Source organism: Sphaeramia orbicularis, chromosome 16 (genome assembly GCF_902148855.1).
Source record: "Sphaeramia orbicularis chromosome 16, fSphaOr1.1, whole genome shotgun sequence".
Lineage (NCBI taxonomy): Eukaryota > Metazoa > Chordata > Actinopteri > Kurtiformes > Apogonidae > Sphaeramia > Sphaeramia orbicularis.
In genome coordinates this window covers 12,665,272-12,679,484 of record NC_043972.1, presented here as the reverse complement: position 1 = coordinate 12,679,484, position 14,213 = coordinate 12,665,272, and the positions used below count along the sequence as shown (strand labels likewise).

General features: G+C 47.1%; 1 protein-coding gene across 1 annotated transcript; it reads right to left on the bottom strand.

The window, feature by feature from the left end:
- Positions 1-473: 473 nt before the first annotated feature.
- Positions 474-14,068, bottom strand: zhx1 (zinc fingers and homeoboxes 1). The gene is made up of 8 exons (XM_030157331.1): positions 13,236-14,068; positions 11,716-12,003; positions 9,901-10,367; positions 9,410-9,616; positions 9,099-9,314; positions 8,747-8,911; positions 6,544-7,740; positions 474-6,204 (listed from the first exon to the last, which is right to left on the bottom strand). Exons 2-8 carry the CDS (start codon positions 11,909-11,911, stop codon positions 5,935-5,937), a joined length of 2,718 nt encoding a protein of 905 aa, XP_030013191.1. The 5' UTR covers positions 11,912-12,003; positions 13,236-14,068; the 3' UTR covers positions 474-5,934.
- Positions 14,069-14,213: the final 145 nt, after the last annotated feature.

The following is a 14,213-nucleotide window of genomic DNA, read 5'->3' as shown; positions in this document are numbered from 1 at the left end:
GGTCAAGACTGGACCCTGGTCTTAACTGGATCCTGGTCTGAACTGGATGCTGGTTTGAACCAGACCCTGGTCTGAACCAAATCCTGGTCTAAACCGGACCCTGTTCATGTCCGGGAGTGATGTTCATTTATTTTCACATGCAAATATTTCACCTGTTTCTCAGTAAAGTTGAACTGTGTGAGTTTGGGGGAAATAATTTGGATAAATTTGAAAAAAAAAAAGAACAAAAATGGTTCCTGAAGCAGGTTTAAGGAACCGTAAAACAATTTTGGTTCGGTATCTTATGTCATCTCATCTTATCACTCATCTCATTTTCTCTTCTCCTGTCGTGGTCTTGAACTCATGGTTCATGAAGTGTCATCGTGCTCGTATTTGTCAAAGTTTGCTTTTTTGGTGTCATGTGATCTACAGTGTCTATAAACCATTCACTGAAACCCATTCAACAACTCAACAAGAGAAAGACAGACAGTCAGTGACTTTACAAAATGACATTTATATATATTACAATTCTGACAGGGTGTGTTTATGCCCAAATCTGCTGTCCAGTGAAAACCTTTGAGGCAAACATTCAACCAACTATTCCCTAAATACGTAAACGAGTGCAGACAAGTATAGGAGATACAGGTACTCTGACATGGGTGCATAATAGGACAGGAAACGACCAAAACCACAACGTTAGCTCTTAGTTCTACTGCACAAGGTTAAGTGTCGGACATAGAATCAGAACTGACAGAAGAACACCAGTTCTACAGCAAAACCTGGTTCTAATGGAGAACGGCAGCTTCAGCCTCTTTATCCCAGGTGTTTTCTCGTACTTTTATGGAGTTGTGACTCTATGTCCTGTTGAACTCCACGTAAAAAACCAAAAAGCCGCTTTGGCAACACCGGCTGAATCTAAAACTGAGTCTAATAAAAACACACGTTTGTACATGTTTCAGGATCAATCACTAATATCTGAGTCCAAACATACGGCTTCCATAGATACAAACATACAAAAGCATCCAAAACAGACGTACTAGGAAAGAAAGAACACCATGTTCAGGACCGGGGTCTGGTTCTGGTTCTGGACAGGACCAAGCCCAACCTGGAGCCGACAGGAAGTGCACGTGAACGAATGAATGATGACACGGAGCGAGAAACAAAGGCTCCGCCCACAGCAGGTCTTTACGCACAGTTTGGACTTTTGGGTGAAATCTGATTTTTTTGTGTGTTAGTTCATATTCCACATTAAATGTGACTTCTATCAGCTTTGAGTCTGAACTGAATGTGACCCTGAAGTGACCCACATGCACTAAAGAGGTCCTGATGGAATATGAGACCATGCATACACACACTGCGTTTACAGAAGGAAATATAGATTTCCTCTGCTCCGACCAACAAGTGGGACGAACAACCGGGACGTTTGTTGAATTTCAATGACGTAAAGGTCGGATAAATGCGACCTGGACGTTCAGACTGAAGTCACATTGGAAAATATTAGATCTGTATCAGATTTAGGACTGCATATGAAAGTGGTCGGGGTCAGATTTAGGACCACATATGAAAGTGGTCTGGGTCAGATTAGTTCTGTTCAGACCGTCTTTAAAGGTGCAGACACATTAACCCTATTTTTGTTGGTTGGTCGTCGTCGGTCAGTCTGTTGCGGTCAGTGACATGAGTCTGTTTGGTATGTTCTGTTTGATCAGCTGTCGTTAATTCCATCTCCAGTCTTTTTTGGCTGATTCAACATGTGTAATCGTCCACTCCCCATCGTTCAGTTGGACCAGTCTGACTGGTGGAGGGATAGCCCTGGACTAGTGAATCAGTGAAGAAGTTTCCATGTAAATCCAGCTCTGTCAAGGTACTGCACACTATTATTGTCTTCTGTAACAGTCCATTCATTGCTCAGATCGGATCTGAATGAGTGACAGCCAGTGTTGACTATGGACTTCATTCATTCCATCGAGTCAGTACTGTTAGCATTGTTAGCATAGTGTCATTTCTCCTTAGTTTTCATCTGCAACATCTTTCTTCTTCCACCAGTAGAAGCCCTAGAGTTGACAACACCAGTATCTTCTTATTATTAACCATCTGCTCGAGTACAGCAACAACAACCCTCCTGGACTACTGAACACTTACAACAATGACTGACGACAGCGAGTTCTGGGTTTACACAGATGTTCTGTCATTTTACGTCTTGCACAAGTGCAGAATGTACGCTGAAGTCAGTAGTCGATTTGCTGTGTTCTTCACACTTTTTTGACTGTGTTGGGGAGACAGGAGCAGACTGATCAGTAGAACTACTTTTACTGGAGATGACTGGCAGTTGGGTTGGTGTGTCTTTGCCTTAACAGATCGGATAGAGGTCACATGGCCAAAAAAAAAAATCAGATTTGGGCCACATTTGCCTGCAGTCTGAACGTAGCCTCAGAGTCGACAAGAATCAAGTCAACGCTGGGACTTTTCCAGGTTTTTCCAGACTCATAATGAAGCCGAGGATACATTCATTCATGAGTTCAACACGGATCACGATTGATCATTAAAACCACTGAAGAACACGGAGGAACCACAGATGAGTCCGAATCGTCAAAAACCTACAGATAACGAAGAAAAAAACTGATGAAATAAATAAAAGAACATCCTGTTTCTACATGAAGGTACAGATCAAATCTGATCAGTCTTTGATTTCTCATACTTTAACATCTTTATGAACGTTACATTCAACATTAACATCAGTTCAGACTAAACGTCTTCATCCAGACGTCTGCGAAAACACTCAAATGTGTGATTGTTCTGATATTTCACATTATTTTAATGTAAATGAAGCAACCTCATGGTTGGTGGAAAAACCCTGATGTGCTTCCGGGCCGATCGTCTGTTCGATGCTGAATTCTGTCGGTTCTGTTGAAGATTCGGTTCCTCTGAACCGGTTGACGACCCGGTCGTCGTATGTACACAAGCGTTGATAGTCGAGTTATTGCATGCACTATCAGACTAAAGGTCTACTTCCACATTTTCTTTCATTTTCTTACCTTTCATTGCCAGGCACTTGTCACATAACTGTAACACATGGAGCTCTGCCTCTCATCACGATGCTACAAACCGGGGGGGGTGTCATTAACTTGCAGCGAAAACATCAGTTAAATATCGAAACATTTTTTTTACAGTAACCAAAGACGCGTGACAAATGCCTGGAGACAAAATACAATGAAATTCAGAGACACAGAGGAACAGCTTTAAGGACGTAGAAGTTTCCACAGTCGACTTCAGAGTTTTCAGGCATCTTTTAACGTCAGCAGAAAGAAAGTGGAGCTCGATCATGCGTCACAACTTGGTCTGATTCCAAAGCGTTTCCCTCTCAGCGTCGGGTGAGAGTTGGTGAAATTTGGTTCAAACAAGTGTACGAGCCTCGTAGGCACAAAGGTTTATCTGCAAAACTTCGGCATCGCTTTGACGACGTTTCCCGCCACGTAGACGAGTCCCTGCGGCGCTGTCGGGATCCGCCTGCATACGACGCCACACAACATCGCCGGGGAAGTGCTAACATCCACAAGAACATGTGCACATCATTGGCGGGGGGTGGGGATCAGAGGGGAAGATGTGGGACGATTCCCGATAATACAAAAAAAATAAAAATGACAATCGAACACATCTTCAAAAGGTGCAAAGATTAAAAAGGGGCTCATGTGCAATTAGTGACTCAAAGCACTGGGTGATTGTTCTGGGTTCGAGCCTCAACATCCAACAAAGATCTGTAGAAAAGTCAATGAATCATTAACATTAAGGATAAAAAAAGGCAAAATACTGGTTTCATTAGTTATTCATATAAAACAGGTTTGGTCTCTCAGAGCCATTTGATGGTTTAATAAGAGATTAAGGTGCCTAATCAGGGTTCAGTCCACCGAGGACCCCGGAGGACAAAGTGCATCTTCTAAAGTCTGGTGTAGGTGCTTCACGTGTTTTTTTTTTGTTTTGTATTCAGTGCAGATTCAAGTCAAATAATTCTTGAAAATACTGTCGAACAGTGCTGATTCAGATACGAGTCAAAGGCCTCGTTTCAAACACGAGTTGATTCACTTTGGAGATGCATCAGGTTCTTAAAGCAGTTTGGACGTTTGGACATTTCAGAGACAGAACAGGATGGAAGCTCCAGCCTGGCTCGATCCAAAGGGGGGGGGGGTCCACCTAAAGGTCATATAAAGGTTTAACCTAAAGGTCACCTCGACCATTATCGACCTCACATGCAGCAGAAAAACTGGCTGAGGTTGGACTGGATGTTGATCAGTTTGGAGACGATTTATTTAATTTATTGTTTAAATAAATACGTCCAGAATTCTGTCAAAATGCATAGTTGATATTTAAAGGTCCAGTTGGTCCAGGACCATTGAAGAGGACATAGATTCTATTACAATCACTGTAAAAGAGTCAGGGTGTTTGAACCCCACCAACAGTCGACCAGAACACTCCTCCTCCTCAGTTGAGGTTTATTACTGTCACTATGTCTGACTCTGAACCACAGTTACTGACCATTGAACTAAAAGTCGGGACCAAATGAAGCAAACACTGACCTGCAGATACTAAAGGAGGCAGGGTCAGTACCTGTCAATCACATTGTCCCTAATCAACAGGTTTTCTGACTCAAAATACTTAGATCCTAATCAGAGTATGTTTGTTGGGTGAGTTTGACCTTTGGACAGACCCAGGCTGTTCCCCTGTTTCCAGTCTCTGAACTAAGGTGAGCTAAGCTAAGGTGAACTCAGCTAAGGAGCAGGAGGCTGAAGCTTCACATTTACAGGACAGGCATCTCATCCATCTACTCCACCAGATGTCGGCCAAGAGTAAATTCTTGGACAAACTCTATAGTGAAATATGTGTTTTTACCAGAGGACCGTGTCCAACCCACGGCGGCCATGTTTATGTCCTGCTGTGTTCTTTCACCTCAGACTGGGTCATGCTCCGAAGACGACACATTCAACTTTGGCACAATAATCTATCTGAATCTACGGAACCTTTAAAAGGTGAGAATAACACAGGATGTCTCATAGAAAATGTTAAAAAGGATTTCAAAGTGTTAAATGCAGTGCATATTAATCACATACTGCGCCATCGTTTCCATCCGATCTGCCGGTGTCCAGTTCAAAGTCCATAATATCAACGAGAACAAAGAAACCAAAGGGCCACTAGAAAGGGAAGACTTAGTAGACATCCTGCATCACGGAAAAGCATCTGATCATTAAGGTACCGCGTCTCAGATCACATCAGACCTGGAGACAAAACTGCAAAGGTTCAGCATCAGTTCAACACGTGTTCAACCGACAAACATCCACGTCTGTTCCTGTGATGATTCTCACAGCTGCTAAAAAAAGACCACAGGTTCAAAGAGTCCGATCTGTAAAAGTCCAGCCTTGTGGACGTGGACGTCATACCTGGAAATGTCACCAACACAGGTCGTCTACAGGCCGTCTGGACAGAGCTGGGACTTTGTCCACGACGGTCAAACAAATGCAGCATCGCACCATTACTCTGGATACGCCCAGAGTCTCTTCAACAGTCAGCGTTGGTGAACCCCTCGACCATGTGTCTGCATTTAGCAGGTTTACGGTAAAAGTTTAAATCTTCAACTCTGGTTGAAGATTGCACTTCATGGTATTACTTTGACAAAATTGTGCAACAGCTGTTTTTTAAGCTAAAATAATGTTTGGTTTTCTGCTTCAGATCTGCAGTGTTTTCCATCGAGTCTTTCTCATGTGATTTGCATCTGTTGCTGTTCCTCAGTACATCCATCCCATAACGTACATTTGCACTAAAGCTAATAATCCACGTGTTCATCTCAGTCTGAAAATACAGTAAACGGGTTTGAACAGATGAAGACACATGCACATCAGTGGCAAAAATCTTGGTTAAGCTAAAAGTTTTCCAGCATCAACCACATCCTGTGACCTCAGTCTTCCATCTCTAGTCTTCGGACACCGACAGTGACTTTCGGACGCTACGTGACGGTTCCCAAACCTCACTGTCATCAGTGTCGTCACCATCGTCATCCTCCTCATTGTCATCTCCCATCCCAGTGCCGCTCTGCTCCTCGCTGGCGGTCGATGCCTCCTCCTGCGGATCATCTCCATCGTTGTCTTCGCCTTCATCTCCGATCGCCCGCCCCCTTGCCTCCTGGAAGGGATCACCGCCCATGTCCACGCGCCGCTGGACCTCGGCGAACCACTCCCTCACCTTCAGGAGAAATGATCATACAGATGTTCACAGATCTTCAGTGAAAACTGGATTTGAAGTTTAAAGTAACTTTGAAATTATATAAAAAACATGTATTTAAAGGATATTTAAACACATTTACATGGAAACAGTCAATGACATAAACTCTGATTCAATCATCATTCACTGTTTTTCTGACTGATTAAAGGATTCAAACCCTGTGATTAAAACTGTGGATCAGTAACATTGATCTGTATCTTGTTTCGTGAAATGTTGTTCTGCTCAGATCATCCACCTGTAGTTACAGAGTTCACTGCAGCAGAGTTCAGAAAAAGGAAGTCAAATGACTGTGGGCGTTACCTGTTCGTAGCTCATGTTGGTCTTGGTAACGAGCTCGTCCAGGTCCTGCTCGTTGAGGAAGCGGTACTTCAGGTAGTATTCCTTCAGAATCTCCCTTCCACTCTTGTATTTCTTCACTGGTGGAGATCTGTCAGTGTCTGCGTTGGTGGAGGCAGACCGCCTCGGCTGCTTACGTGTTCGGGAACGCCCCCAGCCGCGATTCCGGCCACGTCTTTTACGACCGCCTCCCATTTTAATGCCCCCTCCGCCACCCTGCCCCTCCATGTTCCCGCTTTGGTACTGGAAGAACCATTTGAGGTTCCCGTTCTTCCAAGAGTACCGCGAGTCACCGAACCAGCTGACGATGTACGAGCGTGGGAGGCCGCTCTCCTCGGCGAGCTGGTCGTACTCCTCTGGCGTCGGCCACTGCGTTCGGACGAAGGCACTTTTCAGAATGTGGAGCTGCTCTGGTGACTTCTTACTTTTATCCTTGAGGTCTTTGCTAGCGCCACTGGCAACAGGTGGGGGACGACCGCGGCCGCCGGGCGGAGTCTGGCTGCCTTTTCGAGAGGAGGCCGAGGGCGAGGTGGTGGGTCCTCCCCCGTCTCCCGCCTCCATCTTCCCTCCCTCAGAGGACTCAGGGGAGGAGGCGTTGGCAGAGGGCATCTTCCTCCTCTCGGTGAACCAGGCGTCGATCTCCCGTCGCGTCAGTTTGGTCTCGGTCCGCAGGCGGCTCAGTTCCTCGTCCGACGGTGTGCCACTCTTCTCGAAGCTCTCCTCCAACACCACCAGCTGCTCTGGCGTCTTCTCCTTAAACTTCTGCAGAGTGAAGTCTGGGAACGGGTTCCAGGTTTTGGGCCGTGACTCCTTCTCCTTCACCGGGGGGGTTCGCGGTGGGTGGGGGGACACGGGGGTCTCATCACTGGAGTCGATAACAATGGTGGTGCTGGCGCTGCTGCTGCAGGCTCCGCCTCCTCTGACCCCCCCATCATGGAACACAATGACGTGGCTGTTCTTGGAGTTGCGTTGGTTGTACCTGGTGTCGCTGAACCACTTCTTGATCTCTCCCTTCGTCAGGTTCGTCAGTTTCATCAAACGCGCAATTTCAGCGTCGCTGACGAAGTGGTTCTTCAGGTAACTGGCCTTCAGCTCCGCCAGCTGCTCTTTGGACTTCTTAGGCCTCATGGCGAAGCTATCAGCGCTCAGGGCCGAGTTCTCCTACAAGAGAAAAAAGGATGAGATACCTCTATAACATCACAATGGAATAAAACAATTACAACCCTGTGACCTGGAGATCCACGACCCGTTTGTCGCCTGTTTTGACCAATGCATCGTAGAGGCCCGCACCTGTACTGCTCTTCTTGAGAAGGACAGCGCCACCATCCAGCTGCATCAGGTCAGAGCCACCCTGCACCCAGAGTTAATATGTGGAAACCTGCTGGTCCAGATGGAGTCTCTGGAAGGATACTTGAGGCATGCACAGACCAGCTAGTGGGGGTTTTCACCACCATCTTCAACCTGTCGCTACTGCAGTCTGTGGTTCCCATGTGCCTTAAGTGAGCCTCCATAGTTCCATCGCCTAGTTACCCTAACTCCCATCATCGCCAAATGTTTCAGAAGACTCATGTTGCCCCACATTAAGGCTGTCATTCCTGTTGACTTCGACCCTCAGTTTGGATACAGAGCTCACAGGTCAACATCAGTACGGTCCTCCACACATCTGGACAACAGTAACACCTATGTGAGGATGCTGTTGGTGGTCTTCAGCTCCGCCTTCAACACAGTCATACCACACAAACTGGTTCAGAAGTTGGGCCACCTGGGCCTGGGCACTTCGCTGTGCACCTGGATACTGGAGCTCCTCACCAACAGAATGTCATGAGAAGAGACCACACCTCCTCCACTCTTATCCTGAACACTGGCACACCTGTATATATCCTATACATTACCTGTATATATCCTATAGTACCTGAATATATGCTATATATTACCTGTATATATCCTATATATTACCTGCATATATGACTAGCAGTTTTTGTACTACTTTAACAGTATAAATGTATTCTGTTCTGTTCTATTCTATCTGTTCTTTTCTACCTACTCTGTTCTATTCTACTCTGTTCTGTTCTATTCTGTTCTACTTTGTTCTATTCTATTCTATTCTGTCTATTCTATTCTACTCTGTTCAGTTCTATTCTATTCTATTCTATTCCGCTGTCCTCACCTGTGGAGACAGAGACGGTGGTTGGACAGTGGTCGCCCGTTTCAGTTCGCTGCTCGATGCCGTGGGCTGGCAGGAGACTCTGCTGGAGCTCTGTGATTGGCTGGGCAGCCCCGCCACTGTCAGCGTGATGGGCGTGGTCACTGGAAGGTTCCCGCCTGGGCCCACCTTCAGTCGCAAAACAACAAACATAGAATAATGAAACCAGAGCAGACCGGCCACACCCTTTTCCACACCGGCCACACCCATTTCCACACCGAGCAGGTCAAAGGTCATCCGGGCCGTCAGTGGGACACCCAGAACCCAGAACCCAGAGCCCAGAGCCCAGAGCCCAGAACCCGTCCTGGTTCCTCACCTGAGTGAAGACCAGGCCGGGCTGGCCCACGATCTGGCAGGTCTGCAGGATGGACTGCAGGCCGTTGGCGGCGGCCGACAGCTGATGCGCAGGGATGACAGTGATGGTCTGAGGCACCGTGTGAACCGTTCCATTGAACTGCTTCCTCCGAGCCTCCTCCACCTCCTCGGGCGTCCAGCTCACGCCGTGCTTCAGCCGCTGAGCGGAGAACCACACCTGCACACAGAACACATTCACCTGTACGTTTAACTCACCTGATGCCAGCATACTTCACCGACAGACGGACCAACATCTCCAGAACTGTGGTGGACCTTGATCTGCTCCTCTGTGAACTGGGTCTGCGCTGCCAGGCTGCTGATCTCTGCCATGGACGGGTACGGGAACTTCTTGTAGGTGCTGCCCAGCAAGGGGTTGGTGTCCATGGCGGCGCTGTACGACGGGATGCTGCTCAGAGGGATCAGGAGCTGGGGTTGGACTGCCGCCGCAGCGCTCTGCTGGGCCTGGAAGGCCGACAGCACCTGGATGGAACCAGGACACGGAACCAGGTCAAAGATATGGAGAACACGGAGCACCAACAAGGTTCTGACCCTCAGGACATTACGTGTTTTATTTATATATGAGTTCAAATACAGTCCAGACTCTTCATAACCCGCCTTTGGTAACTGAGGTGTTCTGTTGTTCTGGTACCTGTGTGAGTCCTGCAGGCAGAACCCACAGGTTTATGTTCTTCTTGTGTTCTGCTGTTCATGTACCTGTTGTGTTCTGTTGTTCTTGTACCTGTTGTGTTCTGCTGTTCTTGTACCTGTGCGAGTCCTGCAGGTAGAACCGATGGGTTTAGGATAGATGACTTGCGTGGCTGCTCTGAGTGTTGGCCGACCAGCAGACCTCCTCCTCCTCCAAGCTTCATGGAGTCGTGCAGGAGCATCTCCACGGGCGTCATGGGCCCCAGGGGGGCCTCGATGGGCTCCTGTTCCCCGCCCACCTCCCCTTCACTGCCTCCGCCGTATCCCTCCACCGCCTCGTCCGCAGACTTCAGCGACACGGCAATCCTCTTAGGCTCCGCCTTGGTTTTCATCCTCATGATGGGAGTCTTGCTGAGGGAGATGGCGGCGACATTTGTGGGGTCGGCCCCTCCCTCCTCGGGGGCGTCGCACGGCAGCTCGAGGCCGGGCTGGTCACCGTGCGACTCGTCGGGGGGGGTCATGTGACTGCGTGTCAGTGATGGACAGTTCATGTCAGCGTCGTCTACGGCGGAGACACTGGGTTCATCTGAGGACACAGAACAGCAAGTCATCAAGTCCAGGCCCCACACATTCAGTGTCCCTGTTTCACTGTAAAACCCTTTGAAATGTGGATCCGTGAAAGTGTTTGGTCATAAATGATGTTCTGTGTTGGTGGAACCTGGACCTTCACATCTGAAAACCAGGTACTAAACATCAGTTTCAGATAAAGCTAGGATTATGGAACCACAAAGAACCATCTGGAACAACGACCAACATGGAAGAAGTCATGAACCCTGACAGTAAATAATCTAAATAAATGTATAAAAAATATAAATAATAAAAATCTGTATACATCTGTATTCTGTATGAATCTGCATAAATCTGTGCGAATCTGTATAAATCTGTATGAATGTATAAATCTGTGAATCTGTATAAATCTGCGTGAATCTGTGTGAATTTGTATAAATCTGTGTGAATTTGTATAAATCTGTGTGAATTTGTATAAATCTGTATAAATTTGTATAAATCTGTGTGAATCTGTATAAATTTGTATAAATCTGTGTGAATCTGTATAAATTTGTATAGATCTGTGTGAATCTGTGTAAATCTGTGTGAATCTGTATGAATCTGTATAAATCTGTGTGAATCTGTATAAATCTGTGTGAATCTGTATAAATCTGTGTAAATCTGTATAAATTTGTATAGATCTGTGTGAATCTGTATAAATCTGTGTGAATCTGTATAAATTTGTATAAATCTGTGTGAATCTGTATAAATCTGCGTGAATCTGTATAAATTTGTATAAATCTGTGTGAATCTGTATAAATTTGTATAGATCTGTGTGAATCTGTGTAAATCTGTGTGAATCTGTATGAATCTGTATAAATCTGTGTGAATCTGTATAAATCTGTGTGAATCTGTATAAATTTGTATAAATCTGTGTGAATCTGTATAAATTTGTATAGATCTGTGTGAATCTGTGTAAATCTGTGTGAATCTGTATGAATCTGTATAAATCTGTGTGAATCTGTATAAATCTGTGTGAATCTGTATAAATCTGTGTAAATCTGTATAAACTTGTATAGATCTGTGTGAATCTCTATAAATCTGTGTGAATCTGTATAAATTTGTATAAATCTGCGTGAATCTGTATAAATTTGTATAAATCTGTGTGAATCTGTATAAATTTGTATAGATCTGTGTGAATCTGTGTAAATCTGTGTGAATCTGTATGAATCTGTATAAATCTGTATAAATTTGTATAGATCTGTGTGAATCTGTATAAATCTGTGTGAATCTGTATAAATTTGTATAAATCTGTGTGAATCTGTATAAATCTGCGTGAATCTGTATAAATCTGTATTAAAGTTACTGGGGGTCCCTGGGGGTCTTGCCTGTGTCTGGGGGGGTCGGGACCACCACCACAGCCTGGCTCAGCTCCTCCCCCACCAGCGCCTCCTCCTCTGCCTCCTTCGTCCTCCCCTCCTCCTCCTCCTCCTGCTCCTCCTCCGGCCTGTCCGTCGGCTCCGCCTCCTCCACGTCGGAGGGCAGGACCATGCAGGGCGTGGTCGACTTACGGCGGCTTGACATCGTGAAACCAGGCGGCGTTTTTCTTCTACTCAGGATTCGGACGCCGTGATGACATCACATACTGCAGGTTTGGAAGCTTCAGCTGATTGGTTCTGGAGAAAACACGAAAGGTAACGGCGGCGTCAATGAACGAGGTTAAAACGTTGGAAAAGAGAAGAAAACCGGCGCAGATGTGTGGATGTGAGGTCAAGTATAAACAAACTGTATCATTCAAAGGGAGTTTGAAGTTCAGACGAGTTTCCAAACACTTCAAACACTGACATGAGGTTCAGTTCAGTTTCAATAATTCTATTTCTTTCCTAATTCTGTTTTCATTCATGTGTGAGACCCTGTGAACTGGTGCTGACTGGACCCAGAACCTTTAAAAATTGTGTCCTAGATAAAGTTCTTTGGTTTGTTTGATTCCTGATCAGATCTAGTGTTGAACATGTGACCTTCCATCGACCCTCGTTTATTCAAAAACAGCAAATAAAAACCTAAAGTTAAACACGTTCATACGGTCAAAAAGAACAGGGTGTCGAACTCCAATGAATATACTGTCGCAAAAGGACGGAATTTATCTAGAACCCCTTTAATGTAGAACCTCTTCTACAAACTCAAGCTGCTCTGATCCACCATGCTCTAAAAGAAGGTTCTAAAAGCAGGTTCTAAACCCAAGTACTAAAAGCAGGTTCTAAACCAAGGTTCTAAAAGCAGGTTCTAAACCCAAGTTCTAAAAGCAGGTTCTAAACCCAGGTACGAAAAGTAGGTTCTAAACCCAGGTTCTAAAAGCAGGTTCTAAACCCAGGTACGAAAAGCAGGTTCTGGATCCAAAACCATGAGGGTGCAGCTGTGGACTGCTCCAAGTCCACCTGAATTTAAAGGGGATCATCAACAGGATTAAACATGGACATGTGATTGCAGAACCAGAACCAGCTGGTCCATGATGGGTCCACCTGTTCATGTTCAAGCCTCCCTATGTTCGAATATTTGGTCAGAGTTTCTTCTGGATCCTGGTTCCAGGTCCTGGTCTGAGGTGGATCTGGGTCTGATCCTCTAACCTGGTGGACTGAAGTGGTCCACTGAAACCCGGGTTGGATTTTAATCTTATCTGGTCCAGACTTAGACCGGGTCTATGTGAACAATATCCCGGGTCGTGCCTACCGTCCCACCCCCCCACCTCCTCCCGTCGTCACGGACCTAATTGACCCGGTCCACATGGAGCCCAGGGCCGGACTCCGGGACCGGGCTCGAGCTCCGGGCCAGTGGGTCACCGGATGCCGAGGCCAACTAGCCCCGTTAGCCTGGCTGGGGGTCGGCCGGTCCGGTGCGTGCTTCAACTTACCGGGGCTGAACGTGCGCCGTGTTGCCGCCAGGCTGAGGGACGAGGCGGCGGAAGGATTTCCTGGGTTTGGGCGGCGGAACCTCCAGGTGGGACACACCGGTGCGTTTCCGTCGGCGGCTGAGCCTGAGCCCCAGTCCGGCCGGGACTAGGCGGCGGAGCGGTTCGATGGTGCGGGGTCTGGATCCCGGCGGACGGACCGGTCTAACGGCCGCAGATGCTGGATCCGCCGGACTCGTCCCTCCGCGGCCGAACCGGTCCCTTTGTGTTCCGCTCGGTGCTTCGTCTGCTCGTATCCCCGGAGGCCGGCCGTTGTCCTGGGTTCCGCCAGTGCCGCGGTTCCGCTTTGACCCAATTCTCGGATATTTTTTAACGGCAGATTTTTAATGATCACACGGCGTCATCAGTCGGTGATACGCGATGACGTCATTCCGCGGCGACTCGGCGCTCCCGTATTCGAACAAACTGTTGTTTTTAGGCGTTTTTAGGGCGGGATCCGGCCCACGGTGGCCCCGTGTGAACGGGATGCGTCTGTCCACGGACCGGCGGTCGAACCGTGGGGTTACCCGCTGTTAAACCGACCCGGGGACTGGTTTCAGACACGGTTGGCCGCGCGTGTCCTTACATGACCTGGCGGAGCTACATGAGGACACACGCCTCCTCCTCCTGGACCCGGACCTCCGGGTTCTGGATCCTCTCCCCCGGGCTCCGAACCTACACCTTCGTTTTCCGTTCTTATTTTTCTTCCGGTTAACTTTTTTTTGCGTTTTATTTCCCCGGTGTCGAATCCGGGACTAAACCGGTTCATGAGTTTTTACCAGAACCAGGTTTAGTTCGAATGGACCCGAAGGTCCGTTAGAGTCACTGTTTGTTCCAGACAATGGACTGAACCGGATCCGGTCCACCTTAGACCGGACCGGGCCCATTTCAGTGCATTTGAACCTTTATTCAGAGGCAGGTGGACTGAGTTTGAATCCGAAC